Genomic DNA, 18,201 nt, shown 5'->3' on the forward strand with positions numbered 1-18,201 from the left:
AGAGGCCATATTATTTACATTAAACAAACTAAACCATTGATTGGGCCAGACAAAATTACGGAAATCATCAAATCTTTTACCGTGGCTATAGAGTAGGGGTACGACGCATGGCATCAAGTTTTGACACAAATCGATCAGAGGTTCGAATCCACCTTTTGCCACACTCGCACTAATCCCTTTTCCCAACACATATCAGATCGGAAAGGCGTTTCTTTTAAATAAAAATTGAGAAAATATTAGAAAAGTGGAAATAAGGCGTCTAACGTGTTTAATAATAAGTGTTTCTCAGTTAGGAGTAGGTAAACAGACGTGCTGAATTAGAGACGATAAAAGTGAGTGGGTTGGGGGGCGCAAAACTCCATCTCGCCTAGGGCAACCAAAGAGCGAGAGCCGGCCCTGTTGACTGGAAAGGGGTTAAAGGTCGGCATGAATGGGAAGTCACACTAGCCTAGCTCTGCCCTCCTACGTATTTCCGTTTCATTTTCATTTTCCTTCAGTACTCCGTCTGGGACTGTGGTGTAGTCTTAGGTTTTCACCGAACAAATTTTTACCGGTCCAATCAGCGAACAGAGGGAGTGGCTGAGAACGATGACGTTGATGTCGAGCGCTAGTTTGAGATGTAGTTCAGTAACGGCGGCGGACAAAGATGAGAAGGAAACCATTCGTTCCATTGTGGCACCGCTGCCGAATATCCAGAAGTTAAAGCCGGAGCAAGAACAGTCTTTGCTGGGGTTTGTTGGTGGCCCTCCTCCCCATCAGGGTGAATTCGGGAAAAGTTTGATTTTCCAGCTCGCTCCGTTAATGGTGAAGGAGTTGCTGAAGCTATTTAGACGGTAACTGTTTCTCATGGGGTCGGAAGGTATTGCCATCATTTAAGTTACAGGGACTGGTCAGTGATTTTATTGCCGTCCGTCTCTCACCACACGTAAAAATCCCCAGCCGAGTTACCTCCTGCTTTTGACAAATGCAAGGTCATGTGGTGATGGCTGTCCGAATCCACATCTCACTTCAGCAAGGTCGTGTGGTGATGGCTGTCCGAATCCACATCTCACTTCAAAATTCACTGTTTATAATCCTTTTTGACCCCTGCAGAGCACCGTACGGTTGCTCTTTGCTGTTATTTGGATGTATTTCTAGACTTGCATTTCTTTAAAAAGCTGGCAAGTATTTACAAAAACAATATATTTCATCACAGCTCAAACTAATTAAAATAAAAGCACGTAAACATTTGAATTGGTCCGTTATTAGCAGCATTTATTATCATACCAAGCATATGACATTTTATTTACAGCATACAATCATGTTACGGACCGCGTTCCCGATCACAAAACTCTCCACCGTGGCGTGAATAAACCACAATCCGAATGCAGGAGCTTTAGGTTTGATCACTGAGGTGGCCTGAACAAGTGCACATTTATTTAGACGGATTTGTGTGAAACAGGCGAAGGGCGCATGACATACGTCACGACCAAACGTCAGCGATTGGTTACAGCAGATCCAGAGTAGCTCTGCCCAGATCCAATAGTTTTAAACTTCAGCAGAGAGCGCGCCTACGCCGAATTAAACGCTTCTCAATGGAGAGTGGCCAGACTCTATGAACAAATGAAATGTACGAGAGTCTGGAAAGACCAGGCTAAAGTCACACTGGTCTTTCTTCTCTATTGTGCAATATATCGAGTGAATCGCTTCTCACACAAGAACAAATGTAGGGGCGGGGCTTGATCGTATATGTGGGGAATTGATTGGATGGTGGTGGTTTGCTATTGGCTGATCTCATGTGAGTGACAGGTTGCCCCGCCCCTCGTGAGCTGAGAATCATTGAGAATAAACACTGCAGTATCTATTTAGGATTTACTGTGTAAGTGATATGTTCACAAAAACATTACAGCTTAAATGATTAATTGTCCGAATTTAAGGAAACAAAAACTTTTTTGTGAGCTTTCGCTACCCTGAGAACGGCCTCAGAAAGTTCAGTCGACGTCTGAAAGAAATGATAAAGGAGAAAAGACGGGCGTTCGTGCGTCTACGACTGGAGAAAATGAAGGTGCATTGGTATTCACTCAAAGATCAGAGCGGTGAAAACAGGTTAGCCGCGGCGTGAAGCTGGCATCTCTTCTAAGCGCCAGTGTCTGGTCCTTTCAAGCCTGATGAATCGAGTCTAATAATCCGCTCAATGCCGTATGTTTTTTTCCTATCACTATGTTTCTGGTCGAAGCCCAATCGAGTGAGTTCCAGACTGAATCGCTGTCTAGTTTACATTCATCTGAAGTTTCACTTGGCGGAGTGAATCGCGATGGCCGATTCAAAAGCTCTGCTCTTTTCTTTCTCTCTGCGAATGCGTGGCTGGTTGTCATGGCTTTATGGCTGCGAGCTCATAGCTGCAATAATCTGACTCTGATAAAGCAGCCTTTTCTCCGGAGAAAGGCTCCGCTGCGCTTTTGTGTGTTTTACACATCTACTGTGGCAAAAGCTTTTGGGAAGAGGCTTATATTTTTGGACGGCACGCACTCCACTTCAAAGGCACAGAGAGGAACCTTTTCTGCCTTTCTGGGAGCAGATGCGGATTGTCCCGGGATCCAAGCGTGTGGGATTGAGACCGTCTCATTGGTCTCGAGGGCCGTGTTAGCCCACGCTATAGCCAGGAATTCAATAAGAGAATTATACAATGCAAAGCACTGCAAAATATGCTTCTTACTTCGTATTTTTGTCTTGTTTCTAGTCTAATCATCTAAAAATTCTTTACTATTTACTAGACAAGCAAAAGTAATTGTCTTGTTTTGGGAAAAATAACTGAAGAGAGTTTTTGCTTAAAATAAGATAAATAATCTGCCAATGGGGTGAGAAAAATAATCTTAATTCAAACAGAAAACAAGATTATTTTTCTCACCCCATTGGCAGATTATTTATCTTATTTTAAGCAAAAACTCTCTTCATTTTGAGTTATTTTCCCCAAAACAAGACAATAATTTTTACTTGTCTAGTAAATGTTTCTTAAAGCTACACTGAGTAACTTTTTTAGTTTATTCTTAGCTAAAAACACTTAGTTCTTTCAAAAATATATGTGCTCATTAATGTATATTTACTTCTTTCAAGTAATAAAGTATTCTGGTAAGTTTATAATATGCCGTCATACGGGTGAGGGGTTCAAATGCCGGTCTCCATGTTGCTCCTCCATCTTGAAAGTACAGTAGCCAAAGAGGGACATACCCGTAAATTCAAGCTTTGCCTTTCGCGTTAACACTCGATGGCAAATAAAAAGTGGGTGGGTCCTCGCTCTCAGAATTTTTTTTTCTGGAGTAACGTTAGATGCCATTTACATTAAATAACACAAATATACCACCGTAAACGATTGATTGGGCCAGACAAAATCTACATACAATCTTCTCTCTCACACACACACACACACGTTTGTTTTTGTGACATATGGGGACATTACATAGGCATAATGGTTTTTATACTGTACAAACCGTATTTTCTATCCCCTTACACTGCCCCTAAACCTACATATCACACACACACACACACACACACACACACACACACACACACACACACACACACACACACACACACACACACACACACACACACACACACACACACACACACACACACACACACACTGCCCCTAAACCTACCCATCACACACACACAAAGCCCCTGAACCTACCCATCACACACACACACACACACACACACACACACACACAGCCCCTAAACCTACCCATCACAGGAAACATTCTGCATTTTTACTTTCTCATAAAAACTCCTCCTGTGTGATTTATAAGCCTTTTGTAAAGTGGGGCCATGGGTAATGTCCTCACATTTCACCCTCTCCTGTAATACCTGTGTCATACCCATGGCATTATACACATTTGAGTCCTCATATGTCACAAAAACATGCCCACACACACACACACACACACATACCGAAACGTGCACAAGTCTCTGAAAGCACATGATCCCTTCAGTTCAGGTTCGTGTCTGCGTTACATTTACAATTACATTTTTTGTTGGTCTACATTGATGTTAAAATTATGTTGTCAGCTTTGTGACATTAATGTTTGCTAAAACACAGCTGGTCACTTTCAGAAGTTGTAGCGACGTGTGAAACATTCTGTTTTAATTGTTTTTTAAATCTAATATAAATACACACTAATAGCAATATCACATCGCATATCGAATATCGCATTATTTAACAAGGTATCGCATATCGCATTTTTCTTCAATATTGCACAGCCCTAATGGTTGGAAGTGCGGGAGGATGATGAGTAAATGATGACCATTTTCTGTAAATATGTGATTGATAATTGTGAACTCATGTCTCAGGTGTAGGGTTCCTGTGCCATCTTCATCAGTGACCCAAAACAGCCACAAACTGCCCGGATACCATCCCAGAATATCCCAGCCTGCACTTCAGGACAGTACGTCACAGTTCTCTCTAATCCACTTCATATACGGTACAACATTCCCATGCACACTCATAAAGCATTTCTCAGAAACCGTGCATTTGTGCATTATGTCCGCTCTGACCAAAGTGTGCATTTACACTGTAGACAAAGGCAAATTTTGAACTTTTGCAGTACAGTCGACTGGGAAGTTATTTCAGCTTAGATTATGTTAAACTGACTTTAAAAATAAGTTACATCTTGTATAACTAATAAAAACAAGTTTAATATTTCTTAACTTATATTGATATAAAAACATATGTTGTCATAACTTATTGAACATATAATTTTGTACAGTGTACACGGATGATGCATCATTTATTATTATTATTATTATTTGCATTATTATTAAATACAAAATACATATCTAAAATATTATAAAATGTATTTTATATTAAATATTTTAGATATGTATTTTGTATTTAATAATAATGCTAATAATAATAATGCTATTTATTAAATAATAATGCAAATAATAACAATCATAATACACATTTTGAGATTATATATAAATATGGCAATAAATAATAATAATACTTTATTATTATTGTTTAATAAATGCTATTATTTTTACATTATTATTATTAAATACAAGATACATATCTAATATATTTAATATAAAATACATTTTATAAAAGCAAAATAAATATTACTATTGTAACATCTCACTGTAAAATTTAGCATCTTAGAAAGATACTAATAACTATCAACATTTTGAGATTATATATAAATATGGCTGTAAAATAAAAATATATCATTATTATTTAATAAATATCTATCTAAAATATTTAATATAAAATACATTTAGTAAAAGCAAATAAATATTCCTATTGTAACATTTCACGGTACAATAAACACATTTTATTTTAATTATTAAAAATTGTATTGTCATTATTTAATACATATTATTATTTGCATTATTATTAAATAAAAATACATTTATTTAAAATTAAATAAATTGAATAAAAACAGAAGAAATATTACTTTTGTAATATTTCACTGTAAAATTGAGTATTTTAGAAATATACTTATATTGTGAGTGTGTTTGCGAGTGTGTGTGTGTGTGTGTTTGAGAAAGTGTGTGTGTGTTTGTGAGTGTGTGTGAGAGTGTGTGTGTTTGTGAGAGAGAGCGTGTGTTTGTGAGTGTGTGTGTGTGTTTGAGAAAGAGTGTGTGTGTGTGTGTGTGTTTGTGAGTGTGTGTGAGAGTGTGTGTGTTTGTGAGAGAGAGTGTGTGTTTGTGAGTGTGTGTGTGTTTGAGAAAGAGTGTGTGTGTGTGTTTGAGAGCGTGTGTTTGTGAGTGTGTGTGTGTTTGAGAAAGAGTGTGTGTGTGTGTGTGTGTGTTTGAGAAAGAGTGTGTGTGTGTGTTTGTGAGTGTGTGTGAGAGAGTGTGTTTGTTTGTGAGCATGTGTGTGTGTTTGAGAGAGTGTGTTTGTGAGAGTGTGTGTGTGTGTGTTTGAGTGTGTGTGTGTTTGAGAGAGAGTGTGTGTGTGTTTGTAAGAGTGTGTGTGTGTGTGTTTGTGAGAGAGTGTGTGTGTGTGTGTGTTTGAGTGTGTGTGTGTTTGAGAGAGAGTGTGTGTGTGTTTGTAAGAGTGTGTGTGTGTGTTTGTGAGAGAGTGTGTGTTTGTGAGAGAGAGAGTGTGTGTGTGTGTGTGTGTGTGTGTGTGTGTGTGTGTGTGTGTGTGTGTGTTTGAGAGAGTGTGTGTGTTTGTGATTGTGTGTTTGAGAGAGTGCGTGTGTTTGTATGAATGTGTGTGTGTGTGTGTTTGTTTGATAGACAGTGTGTGTGTGTTTGAGAGAGAGAGAGAGAGAGAGAGAGAGAGAGAGAGAGAGAGAGTGTGTGTGTTTGTGTGTGTGTGTGTGTGTGTGTGTTTGTGAGAGAGAGAGTGTGTGTGTGTGGGTGTGTTTGAGAGAGTGTGTGTGTGTGTGTTTGTGAGTGTGTGTGTGTGTGTGTGTGTGTGTGTGTGTGTTTGAGAGAGAGTGTGTGTGTTTGTGAGAGAGAGTGTGTGTGTGTGTGTGTGGGGGGGGGGGTGTTTGAGAGAGTGTGTGTGTGTGTTTGTGAGTGTGTGTGTGGGTGTGTTTGTTAGAGTGTGTGTGTGTGGTGTGTGTGTGTTTGTTTGATAGAGAGTGTGTGTGTGTGTTTGAGAGAGTGTTTGTGTTTGTAAGAGTGTGTGTGTGTGTGTGTGTGTGTGTGTGTGTGTGTGTGTGTGTGTGTGTGTGTGTGTGTGTGTGTGTGTGTGTGTGTGTTTGTTTGATAGAGAGTGTGTGTGTATTTGAGAGAGAGTGTTTGTGTTTGAGAGAGAGTGTATGTGTGTTTGAGAGAGAGTGTGCGTGTTTGTGAGTGTGTGTGTTTGAGAGAGTGTGTTTGTTTGTGAGCACGTGTGTGTGTTTGAGAGATAGTGTGTGTTTGTGAGAGAGTGTGTGTGTTTGTGAGTGTGTGTGTTTGAGAGAGTGTTTGTTTGTGAGCACGTGTGTGTGTTTGAGAGATAGTGTGTGTGTTTGTGAGAGAGTGTTTGTGTTTGTGAGAGAGGATTTGTGTTTGTGAGAGAGCGTGTGTTTGTGAGTGTGTGTGAAAGAGCGTGTTTGTGAGTGTGTGTGCGTGTGTGAGAGTGTGTGTGCATGAGAGAGCGTGTGTTTGTGAGTGTGTGTGTGAGAGAGTGTGTTTGTGAGAGAGTGTGTGTGTGTTTGAGAGAGAGTGTGTGTGCGTGTGTGAGAGTGTGTGTTTGAGAGAGAGTGTGTGTGCGTGTGTGTGAGAGTGTTTGTTTGTGAGAGAGTGTGTGTGTGTTTGAGAGAGAGTGTGTGTGCGTGTGTGAGAGTGTGTGTTTGAGAGAGAGTGTGTGTGCGTGTGTGTGAGAGTGTTTGTTTGAGAGAGAGTGTGTGTGTGTTTGTGTCATTAAAGCGGATCATGTGGGGCCTTAAGTGTAAATGAACACAGTGGGCAGCCTTTCCTATCGACTGAAGCCACGATATCCTGATTTCAGATTGTGGTTTATCTGTGTGCCGTCGATATAAGCACATGTACACAGAAGCCGTATGTGCAGTGAGCAGATGCAGAATGCATATTTAAGATGTCCCCGTAAGCAGAGAACAATCCGGTGATTCACAAACTCCTAGAGCAACAGATGGCAGGTGTCTGTCAGCCAAGTCCAAAATAGATCATCTAATGCACGAATAAATCTCAGCAAAGGTTGTCCGAGCTCAAATGGGGAAATAACGTCCATGCTGCCTGCGATGAAGCGCACAGTGAATGATCACACACAGAGCTGGACAGTAACTAAACACATTTACTCGAGTCCTGTACTTAAGTTCACTGTTTGAGTCTCTGTGCTTTACTGGAGTATTATTTTTTCTGTAAACTTTTGACTTTAACTTCACTTCATCTGAAAGACAAATATCGTCCTTTTCACTCCACTACATTTCTATCAAGGTCCTCGAAGTCGAAAGTCGTTTCTGTCGCAGCTTTGAAAGTCAGCCTATTAATAATCACTCTTGTAGGGTCATGTGAAGTTTCCCAACATTGTTTGAACACTGATCAGTTTATAGCAAAATGGAAGACGACGGTTCCTCGGCGCACCCTTGGCCACACTCAGGCTGCTTTCACATCTCTAGTTCGGTTCATTTGGTCCGAAGAACCAAGGGCAAACAATTATACACTGTTGCATTTCTCAGCTTTTTTGGTTCCTTTTCACACCACACTGACTGCTTTGGTCCGAACCAGTTGAAACGAACCAAAACGCAGGCACGTGACAACTTCCACATCACTCATTGGTCGTGGCATATTTCCTAAACTGCTTTTCGATTGGTCAGAATTTACATGTGGAAAAATTCCAACAGAAGAGGCAAAGCCAGCAAACTATAATAACCCTATGGAGAGACGACTGCAGGCTGGTTTTGGCCCTGGCCATAATCTACTACACTGTGTGTATTTACCACACTACGCAAACAATACGTGTCTATAATGACGCACGGATGCGACGTGAAAACACCGCTCTAATGCACTGCAGACGGCGAGAGCGCATCGCTCGTCACTTCAAGAGGAGGCGTGCATTAATTATTCTTAACTCTGACATGCTCATCTTCCAAAAATATTGGCAACGATCTATCAGGTAATAATGTCATGCACACAATGTCAGCGCAGCCGGCTACGGGGGCTTTCACAGCTTCCTTGTTTGGTCTGGATTTTCTGAATTTTCAGTTTGGTACGAACCAAAATTACAGGTTTGAAACCTCTCTCGGACCAAACAGACGAAATTTGGTCAGAAGAAAAGAGCTAGTCTCGGTCCGGACCAAACTGAACAAAGGTTCGGTTCGTTTTTTGTGTGAAAGCATTTTCTGTATAGTTCGGCCTTTCAGAGCATTTACAGGAAGTTCTGGTGTAGGATTAAGGAATAAACAGATTAAACTGCCAGCACATGCAGTGATGGAGCGCAGCATTTTAAACAGAACCGCTCAGTCAGCTCGCGTCAACAGCCTGCTCTGCTTGACTAATATATATATATATATATATGTCTAATGTCTGTGAGACGTAGCCTGTATGCTGAGTTTCGGTTTGTTTATGAGACCGCTCCAGTTCATGTGCAACGCAAATGATCGCTCCGTCACGGTATGACTGCTATATTATTTATTAAAGCTTATTTATTAAATTCAGGCAAATGATGAAACATTTATTAAAATTAAGATACAAATTATACAAAGCTTTCTACAAAACTTAATGAAGTGGTCAAAATCATTTCTGACCCGATGTCTTTGACATATATTGCACATCTGTGCACGTTTCATAATCAATATAGCCTAGATGAAATTTAAAAATAAATTATTATATTTAATCATAACTATAAAACAAAACACATTATTTGGCTAAAAAAGTCTTCTCCTCCTTTCCTGTCGCCGCCGATTAAATGTTTGCACCGCGAGGACGTTCATTTGGTGGATTTGCCTCGAGTATAGTTGGTGCTGCATATAGTAATGCCATAATATTAACAGTATTGGCAACGATATGCATCTGTTTATTAATTCTTGTCAAAGTTAGCCGCTGAATTGACAACACACTGGCGTCAGACGCACGACCGCTAACAAACCAATCAATGTTCAGATGCAGCCCACAGAGATGATGACGACAGGACGCCAGTGCGAGTGTAAAGTTCTTTAGTGCGCTCGCATGACTGCAATGTGAAAGCAAACCAAAACTAACCAAATGGATACAATATATCAAAACACAAACTTTGGTTCGGACCTTGATGCAGACTTTCAGGTATGAAAACGCCCTATGGCAGCTGGTTAAGTCCAAAAATGATCAGTACTTTTGCAGTTGGTTCTGTTCGAGGTCGGATCACGTTCTCACCACAGTTCTCGCTCCAGAGTTCGTTTGAAAGCGTACCAAGACCAACTCTTCAAGGAGGTCTCGTCCGCTTGTTTGGTCTGCTTTTGGTGCGCACCCGAGTGCGATTGCTGCTTTCAGACCTGACCAAACGAACCACACCAAAGAGGGAAACGAACTCTAGTATGATTCAACCAAACTAAATGAGGCAGGTGTGAAAGCACCCTTAGAAAGTGTTTCAGTTTTCTGAAAAGATTAGAGATTAGTTGGCATACACTTGATGCATGCTCATAAAATGTTAAAAAATGTAAATGTCTGGGTGAAAGAGAATGTCTGGGTGAAAGAGAAGAGTAAACAGTGTGACAATATCAGATGTGTATCATTGTATTGGATCTGTGCATTCATCCTTAAAGTGACAGCAGCTTTACAAAGAGCTTTGTAACATTTCTACAAGTATTTAAATGAGTTTAAGTTAAGCTAGTATGTCAGATGGATCATCACTGACTAACTTAAACCATGATGGCATAATGTGCATTTATACAACCATAACAAAATAATGCGCTGACATAAAAAAGGAAATGTACTTTTGATACTTAAGTACTTTTAAAAGCAAATACTTCTGTACTTTTACTCCAGTAAAAATCTGTTTTTAGAACTTTTCCTTGTAACAAAGTAATATTTGACCAGTAGTACTTTAACTTTTACCCAAGTTATTGAGTTGTGTTGTTTGTCACACACACGTGTGATGTTTTTGCATGGACACTCAGGTTTCTCCGGGGATGTGCGGACCGTGTTCTCATACACAGACTCACCGCAGGCCAAGCAGATCTCTTCCTTTCCTATGATGCATCTGCCCATGTTTGAGGACAATCTGGGCTCCTCAGACGCGCCTCAGCCCGAGCTCGACCTGGTCCACAGAACCATCACTGGTAAAAACACAAATAATACTATAAATCATCAAATGCCCTGCAGAAACTTACTTACTTATTATTTAAAGAGGACCTATTCTGCTTGTTTACATGTTTAACATTGCTCTATATTAGTGTTTCTGAACTCCATAGTAGTCTTGAGTATTTTTTTTAAATATTTAATATTTCTGTCACAATTCATCAGTGTGAGTGCCCGTGATCACCACCAGAGGGCACTCCACCCCGGACTGTCATTCCATCACAAACTACATTACCCATAATCCTTGGACTCATTAGCACTCACTGTTTACACCTTTGTCTCATCACCTCATTACCTCTGCCTATATATACCTTGTTCACTCTGTCATTCATTGCGAAGTCTTGTTTAGTGTCGCAACTGCATTTCTGAGCGTTTCCCTGTTTTCATGTATTTTGGTCTTTGATTTCTTGCCTTCTCTGTGGATTACCCTTTTGCCTGTTCCTTCTGTTTTGTTTGCCTTTTCAAACTGCCTAACTGTGTATGACCTTTTGCCTGTTTTATGGACTACGACTTTGGATAACCCTTTAATAAATACTGCGTGTGGATCTTCAACCTTCTGTCTTAGAGCAGTTACGTTACAATTTCAATTAAATGTATGCAATCATTTAACAAATTATGAAGAGAGAACAGGGATAGTTTAGTTTAATTACGGTTATAATATCTGCAGAAGAAGAGAGAACAGGGATAGTTTAGTTTAATTACGGTTATAATATCTGCTGATGAAGAGAGAACAGGGATAGTTTAGTTTAATTACGGTTATAATATCTGCAGATGAAGAGAGAACAGGGATAGTTTAGTTTAATTACGGTTATAATATCTGCCGATGAAGAGAGAACAGGGATAGTTTAGTTTAATTACGGTTATAATATCTGCCGATGAAGAGAGAACAGGGATAGTTTAGTTTAATTACGGTTATAATATCTGCAGATGAAGGGAGAACAGGGATAGTTTAGTTTAATTACGGTTATAATATCTGCAGATGAAGAGAGAACAGGGATAGTTTAGTTTAATTACGGTTATAATATCTGCCGATGAAGAGAGAACAGGGATAGTTTAGTTTAATTACGGTTATAATATCTGCAGATGAAGAGAGAACAGGGATAGTTTAGTTTAATTACGGTTATAATATCTGCCGATGAAGAGAGAACAGGGATAGTTTAGTTTAATTACGGTTATAATATCTGCCGATGAAGAGAGAACAGGGATAGTTTAGTTTAATTACGGTTATAATATCTGCAGATGAAGGGAGAACAGGGATAGTTTAGTTTAATTACGGTTATAATATCTGCCGATGAAGAGAGAACAGGGATAGTTTAGTTTAATTACGGTTATAATATCTGCCGATGAAGAGAGAACAGGGATAGTTTAGTTTAATTACGGTTATAATATCTGCCGATGAAGAGAGAACAGGGATAGTTTAGTTTAATTACGGTTATAATATCTGCAGATGAAGAGAGAACAGGGATAGTTTAGTTTAATTACGGTTATAATATCTGCCGATGAAGAGAGAACAGGGATAGTTTAGTTTAATTACGGTTATAATATCTGCCGATGAAGAGAGAACAGGGATAGTTTAGTTTAATTACGGTTATAATATCTGCAGATGAAGGGAGAACAGGGATAGTTTAGTTTAATTACGGTTATAATATCTGCCGATGAAGAGAGAACAGGGATAGTTTAGTTTAATTACGGTTATAATATCTGCCGATGAAGAGAGAACAGGGATAGTTTAGTTTAATTACGGTTATAATATCTGCAGATGAAGAGAGAACAGGGATAGTTTAGTTTAATTACGGTTATAATATCTGCCGATGAAGAGAGAACAGGGATAGTTTAGTTTAATTACGGTTATAATATCTGCCGATGGAGAGAGAACAGCGATAGTTTAGTTTAATTACGGTTATAATATCTGCAGATGAAGAGAGAACAGGGATAGTTTAGTTTAATTACGGTTATAATATCTGCCGATGGAGAGAGAACAGCGATAGTTTAGTTTAATTACGGTTATAATATCTGCAGATGAAGAGAGAACAGGGATAGTTTAGTTTAATTACGGTTATAATTGCTGATGAAGAGAGAACAGGGATAGTTTAGTTTAATTACGGTTATAATATCTGCCGATGAAGAGAGAACAGGGATGGTTTAGTTTAATTACAGTTATAATATCTGCCGATGAAGAGAGAACAGGGATAGTTTAGTTTAATTACGGTTATAATATCTGCTGATGAAGAGAGAACAGCGATAGTTTAGTTTAATTACGGTTATAATTGCTGATGAAGAGAGAACAGGGATGGTTTAGTTTAATTATGGTTATAATATCTGCTGATGAAGAGAGAACAGGGATAGTTTAGTTTAATTACGGTTATAATTGCTGATGAAGAGAGAACAGGGATGGTTTAGTTTAATTATGGTTATAATATCTGCTGATGAAGAGAGAACAGGGATGGTTTAGTTTAATTACGGTTATAATATCTGCTGATGAAGAGAGAACAGCGATAGTTAAGTTTAATTACGGTTATAATTGCTGATGAAGAGAGAACAGGGATGGTTTAGTTTAATTACGGTTATAATATCTGCTGATGAAGAGAGAACAGCGATAGTTAAGTTTAATTACGGTTATAATTGCTGATGAAGAGAGAACAGGGATGGTTTAGTTTAATTACAGTTATAATATCTGCTGATGAAGAGAGAACAGGGATAGTTTAGTTTAATTACGGTTATAATTGCTGATGAAGAGAGAACAGGGATGGTTTAGTTTAATTATGGTTATAATATCTGCTGATGAAGAGAGAACAGCGATAGTTTAGTTTAATTACGGTTATAATTGCTGATGAAGAGAGAACAGGGATGGTTTAGTTTAATTATGGTTATAATATCTGCTGATGAAGAGAGAACAGCGATAGTTAAGTTTAATTACGGTTATAATTGCTGATGAAGAGAGAACAGGGATGGTTTAGTTTAATTACAGTTATAATATCTGCTGATGAAGAGAGAACAGGGATAGTTTAGTTTAATTACGGTTATAATATCTGCTGATGAAGAGAGAACAGCGATAGTTTAGTTTAATTACGGTTATAATTGCTGATGAAGAGAGAACAGGGATGGTTTAGTTTAATTACAGTTATAATATCTGCTGATGAAGAGAGAACAGCGATAGTTTAGTTTAATTACGGTTATAATTGCTGATGAAGAGAGAACAGGGATGGTTTAGTTTAATTATGGTTATAATATCTGCTGATGAAGAGAGAACAGGGATAGTTTAGTTTAATTACGGTTATAATTGCTGATGAAGAGAGAACAGGGATGGTTTAGTTTAATTATGGTTATAATATCTGCTGATGAAGAGAGAACAGGGATGGTTTAGTTTAATTATGGTTATAATATCTGCTGATGAAGAGAGAACAGGGATAGTGTAGTTTAATTATGGTTATAATATCTGCTGATGAAGAGAGAACAGGGATAGTTTAGTTTAATTATGGTTATAATATCTGCTGATGAAGAGAGAACAGGGATAGTTTAGTTTAATTACGGTTATAATATCTGCTGATGAAGAGAGAACAGGGATAGTTTAGTTTAATTACGGTTATAATATCTGCAGATGAAGAGAGAACAGGGATGGTTTAGTTTAATTACAGTTATAATATCTGCTGATGAAGAGAGAACAGCGATAGTTAAGTTTAATTACGGTTATAATTGCTGATGAAGAGAGAACAGGGATGGTTTAGTTTAATTACAGTTATAATATCTGCTGATGAAGAGAGAACAGGGATAGTTTAGTTTAATTACGGTTATAATTGCTGATGAAGAGAGAACAGGGATGGTTTAGTTTAATTATGGTTATAATATCTGCTGATGAAGAGAGAACAGCGATAGTTTAGTTTAATTACGGTTATAATTGCTGATGAAGAGAGAACAGGGATGGTTTAGTTTAATTATGGTTATAATATCTGCTGATGAAGAGAGAACAGGGATGGTTTAGTTTAATTATGGTTATAATATCTGCTGATGAAGAGAGAACAGGGATAGTTTAGTTTAATTATGGTTATAATATCTGCTGATGAAGAGAGAACAGGGATAGTTTAGTTTAATTATGGTTATAATATCTGCTGATGAAGAGAGAACAGGGATAGTTTAGTTTAATTATGGTTATAATATCTGCTGATGAAGAGAGAACAGCGATAGTTTAGTTTAATTATGGTTATAATATCTGCCGATGAAGAGAGAACAGCGATAGTTTAGTTTAATTATGGTTATAATATCTGCCGATGAAGAGAGAACAGCGATAGTTTAGTTTAATTATGGTTATAATATCTGCTGATGAAGAGAGAACAGCGATAGTTTAGTTTAATTACGGTTATAATATCTGCCGATGAAGAGAGAACAGGGATAGTTTAGTTTAATTATGGTTATAATATCTGCCGATGAAGAGAGAACAGCGATAGTTTAGTTTAATTATGGTTATAATATCTGCTGATGAAGAGAGAACAGCGATAGTTTAGTTTAATTACGGTTATAATATCTGCCGATGAAGAGAGAACAGGGATAGTTTAGTTTAATTATGGTTATAATATCTGCCGATGAAGAGAGAACAGCGATAGTTTAGTTTAATTATGGTTATAATATCTGCTGATGAAGAGAGAACAGCGATAGTTTAGTTTAATTACGGTTATAATATCTGCCGATGAAGAGAGAACAGGGATAGTTTAGTTTAATTATGGTTATAATATCTGCTGATGAAGAGAGAACAGCGATAGTTTAGTTTAATTATGGTTATAATATCTGCTGATGAAGAGAGAACAGGGATAGTTTAGTTTAATTATGGTTATAATATCTGCTGATGAAGAGAGAACAGGGATAGTTTAGTTTAATTATGGTTATAATATCTGCTGATGAAGAGAGAACAGCGATAGTTTAGTTTAATTACGGTTATAATTGCTGATGAAGAGAGAACAGGGATGGTTTAGTTTAATTACAGTTATAATATCTGCTGATGAAGAGAGAACAGGGATAGTTTAGTTTAATTACGGTTATAATATCTGCTGATGAAAAGAGAACAGCGATAGTTTAGTTTAATTACGGTTATAATTGCTGATGAAGAGAGAACAGGGATGGTTTAGTTTAATTATGGTTATAATATCCGCTGATGAAGAGAGAACAGGGATAGTTTAGTTTAATTACGGTTATAATATCTGCTGATGAAGAGAGAACAGGGATAGTTTAGTTTAATTACGGTTATAATATCTGCTGATGAAGAGAGAACAGGGATAGTTTAGTTTAATTACGGTTATAATATCTGCTGATGAAGAGAGAACAGGGATAGTTTAGTTTAATTATGGTTATAATATCTGCTGATGAAGAGAGAACAGCGATAGTTTAGTTTAATTATGGTTATAATATCTGCTGATGAAGAGAGAACAGGGATAGTTTAGTTTAATTATGGTTATAATATCTGCTGATGAAGAGAGAACAGGGATAGTTTAGTTTAATTATGGTTATAATATCTGCTGATGAAGAGAGAACAGCGATAGTTTAGTTTAATTACGGTTATAATTGCTGATGAAGAGAGAACAGGGATGGTTTAGTTTAATTACAGTTATAATATCTGCTGATGAAGAGAGAACAGGGATAGTTTAGTTTAATTACGGTTATAATATCTGCTGATGAAGAGAGAACAGCGATAGTTTAGTTTAATTACGGTTATAATTGCTGATGAAGAGAGAACAGGGATGGTTTAGTTTAATTATGGTTATAATATCTGCTGATGAAGAGAGAACAGGGATGGTTTAGTTTAATTATGGTTATAATATCTGCTGATGAAGAGAGAACAGGGATAGTTTAGTTTAATTATGGTTATAATATCTGCTGATGAAGAGAGAACAGCGATGGTTTAGTTTAATTACGGTTATAATATCTGCAGATGAAGAGAGAACAGGTATAGTTTAGTTAAATTATGATTATAACTTGTGTTGACGTCTTACTTTATGACCTGCGATTGCATTTGTGTTCGTACTGTGTCAATAAATGTGAAAGAGGGAAGACAGCTTGAACGACTCCCAAATGTGCTCGACTACAACAACTCAACATGTTCCGGGGGGCGGGGTTATGCAAATGTTAGGGTTAGTGATGTCACTAACTCGTTGTAGTCCTTAAATAGAGATTTCTTTAGAAAAAAATATGTCCCTTGGCTTTGAGCTTAGAGCGTCATGACTTTGCAGATGTTCTTTCTGCTCAAACAGTGACACTCACTAAAGCTAAAATTTTTTTTTATTAAATCTTTGTTTTAAAAAAAGGTTTATGGTATTAAACATCTGTGTGTTTGTGACAGCAGTGTTCGACTGCCCGACCGGACCGGAGGAGTTTCTGGGAGAACAAGAGCCGGTGTCGGAGGACAATTATCTTCACATCCCGAGATGCCCGAGCCGGATCTCATGCGTCTTTTCCGAAGGATGAGCTTTTCCTCAACACTGGATCTCAACACTAACTATTATTGCCAATGTACTCGTGTGTAAACCACAGAGGAACAGCTTTCCACATGGACTCTTAATCATGGGAGAGATTGGACTCAAGTATCTGGACACGTAAACTGTAAAAATGTCATAAGATAAAATATCAAAGCAAGTGACTTTATCTTCATTTGTGCTCAATAGCTTAATTTCCACCGTCGGGCCAGTGCTTTCATCGGTCCGGGTAATATCCTCGGACCTGTAGCACCAAAACCACACACGTTTACATGAACAATACTCCGAAATTAACCTGACTAAGGGATCTGATTAAAGGGATACTCCACCTTTTTTTCATATTAAACTGTTATTCCCTTAACTAAGACGAGTTGACACACACCTCTCTCGTCTCAGTGTGTGCTCTTAATCTCTCTGACGCACGGTGACGATCTGATAGCATTTAGCTTAGCCCACTAAGCCCAGTTCATTCACTATGGTACCAAACAGAGATCAAGTTAGAAGCCACCAAACTCCTCCACGTGTTCCCTATTTAAATACAGTTACACCAATAGCTGAACGATCAAATATGGGGACACAAAATAAAACGTGGCGCTTTTCTAAGCGGATTAAAAATGAGAACTTCGGAATAGCACTTCTGAGAGTACTTCGACTCGGCGTAGTAAAAAGTCACGCCTGAAAAATCATCCCTCACATCTCACTCTTCTGTCAATAGGGGGAGATGTGAGGGAGGATTTTTCAGCCGGGACTTTTTACTGCGCCGAGCCGAAGTACTCTCAGAAGTGCTATTCCGCCACACATTATAGTTCTCCTTTTTAACCCGATTAGAAAAGCCGTAAATCCAGACTCAGATTAACTCCGGCTCAAGCCTGAGCTAGCCCGCTTTTGGCCTGACAGTGAAAACGCGGCTAATGACTCGGGCTGATCACACACACGTTTACATCCCAACGTCCAGCTCCACAGTGTTTAAATATCAAATGCACTGGCGCATCTGTACACCCATCAGAGTGTGTGTGTGTGTGTGTGTGTGTGT

General features: G+C 38.3%; 1 protein-coding gene across 2 annotated transcripts in view; it reads left to right on the plus strand.

Annotated features, from left to right (window-relative positions):
- The window catches only part of glis3 (GLIS family zinc finger 3), a 59,048-nt gene extending 41,228 nt beyond the window's left edge, over window positions 1-17,820 (plus strand). The window contains exons 9-11 of one of the 2 annotated variants that reach the window (XM_067433977.1): window positions 4,330-4,424; window positions 10,530-10,691; window positions 17,036-17,820. In XM_067433977.1, the coding sequence (XP_067290078.1) occupies window positions 4,330-4,424; window positions 10,530-10,691; window positions 17,036-17,160 (382 nt within the window). In that variant the 3' untranslated portion in view covers window positions 17,161-17,820. The remainder of the gene's footprint in view (window positions 1-4,329; window positions 4,425-10,529; window positions 10,692-17,035) is intronic. The other variant, XM_067433978.1, reaches the window with a different exon arrangement.
- The last annotated feature ends 381 nt before the right edge of the window (window positions 17,821-18,201 follow it).

The sequence above is a fragment of the Pseudorasbora parva genome, chromosome 23 (genome assembly GCF_024679245.1).
Source record: "Pseudorasbora parva isolate DD20220531a chromosome 23, ASM2467924v1, whole genome shotgun sequence".
In the NCBI taxonomy this organism is placed as follows: domain Eukaryota; kingdom Metazoa; phylum Chordata; class Actinopteri; order Cypriniformes; family Gobionidae; genus Pseudorasbora; species Pseudorasbora parva.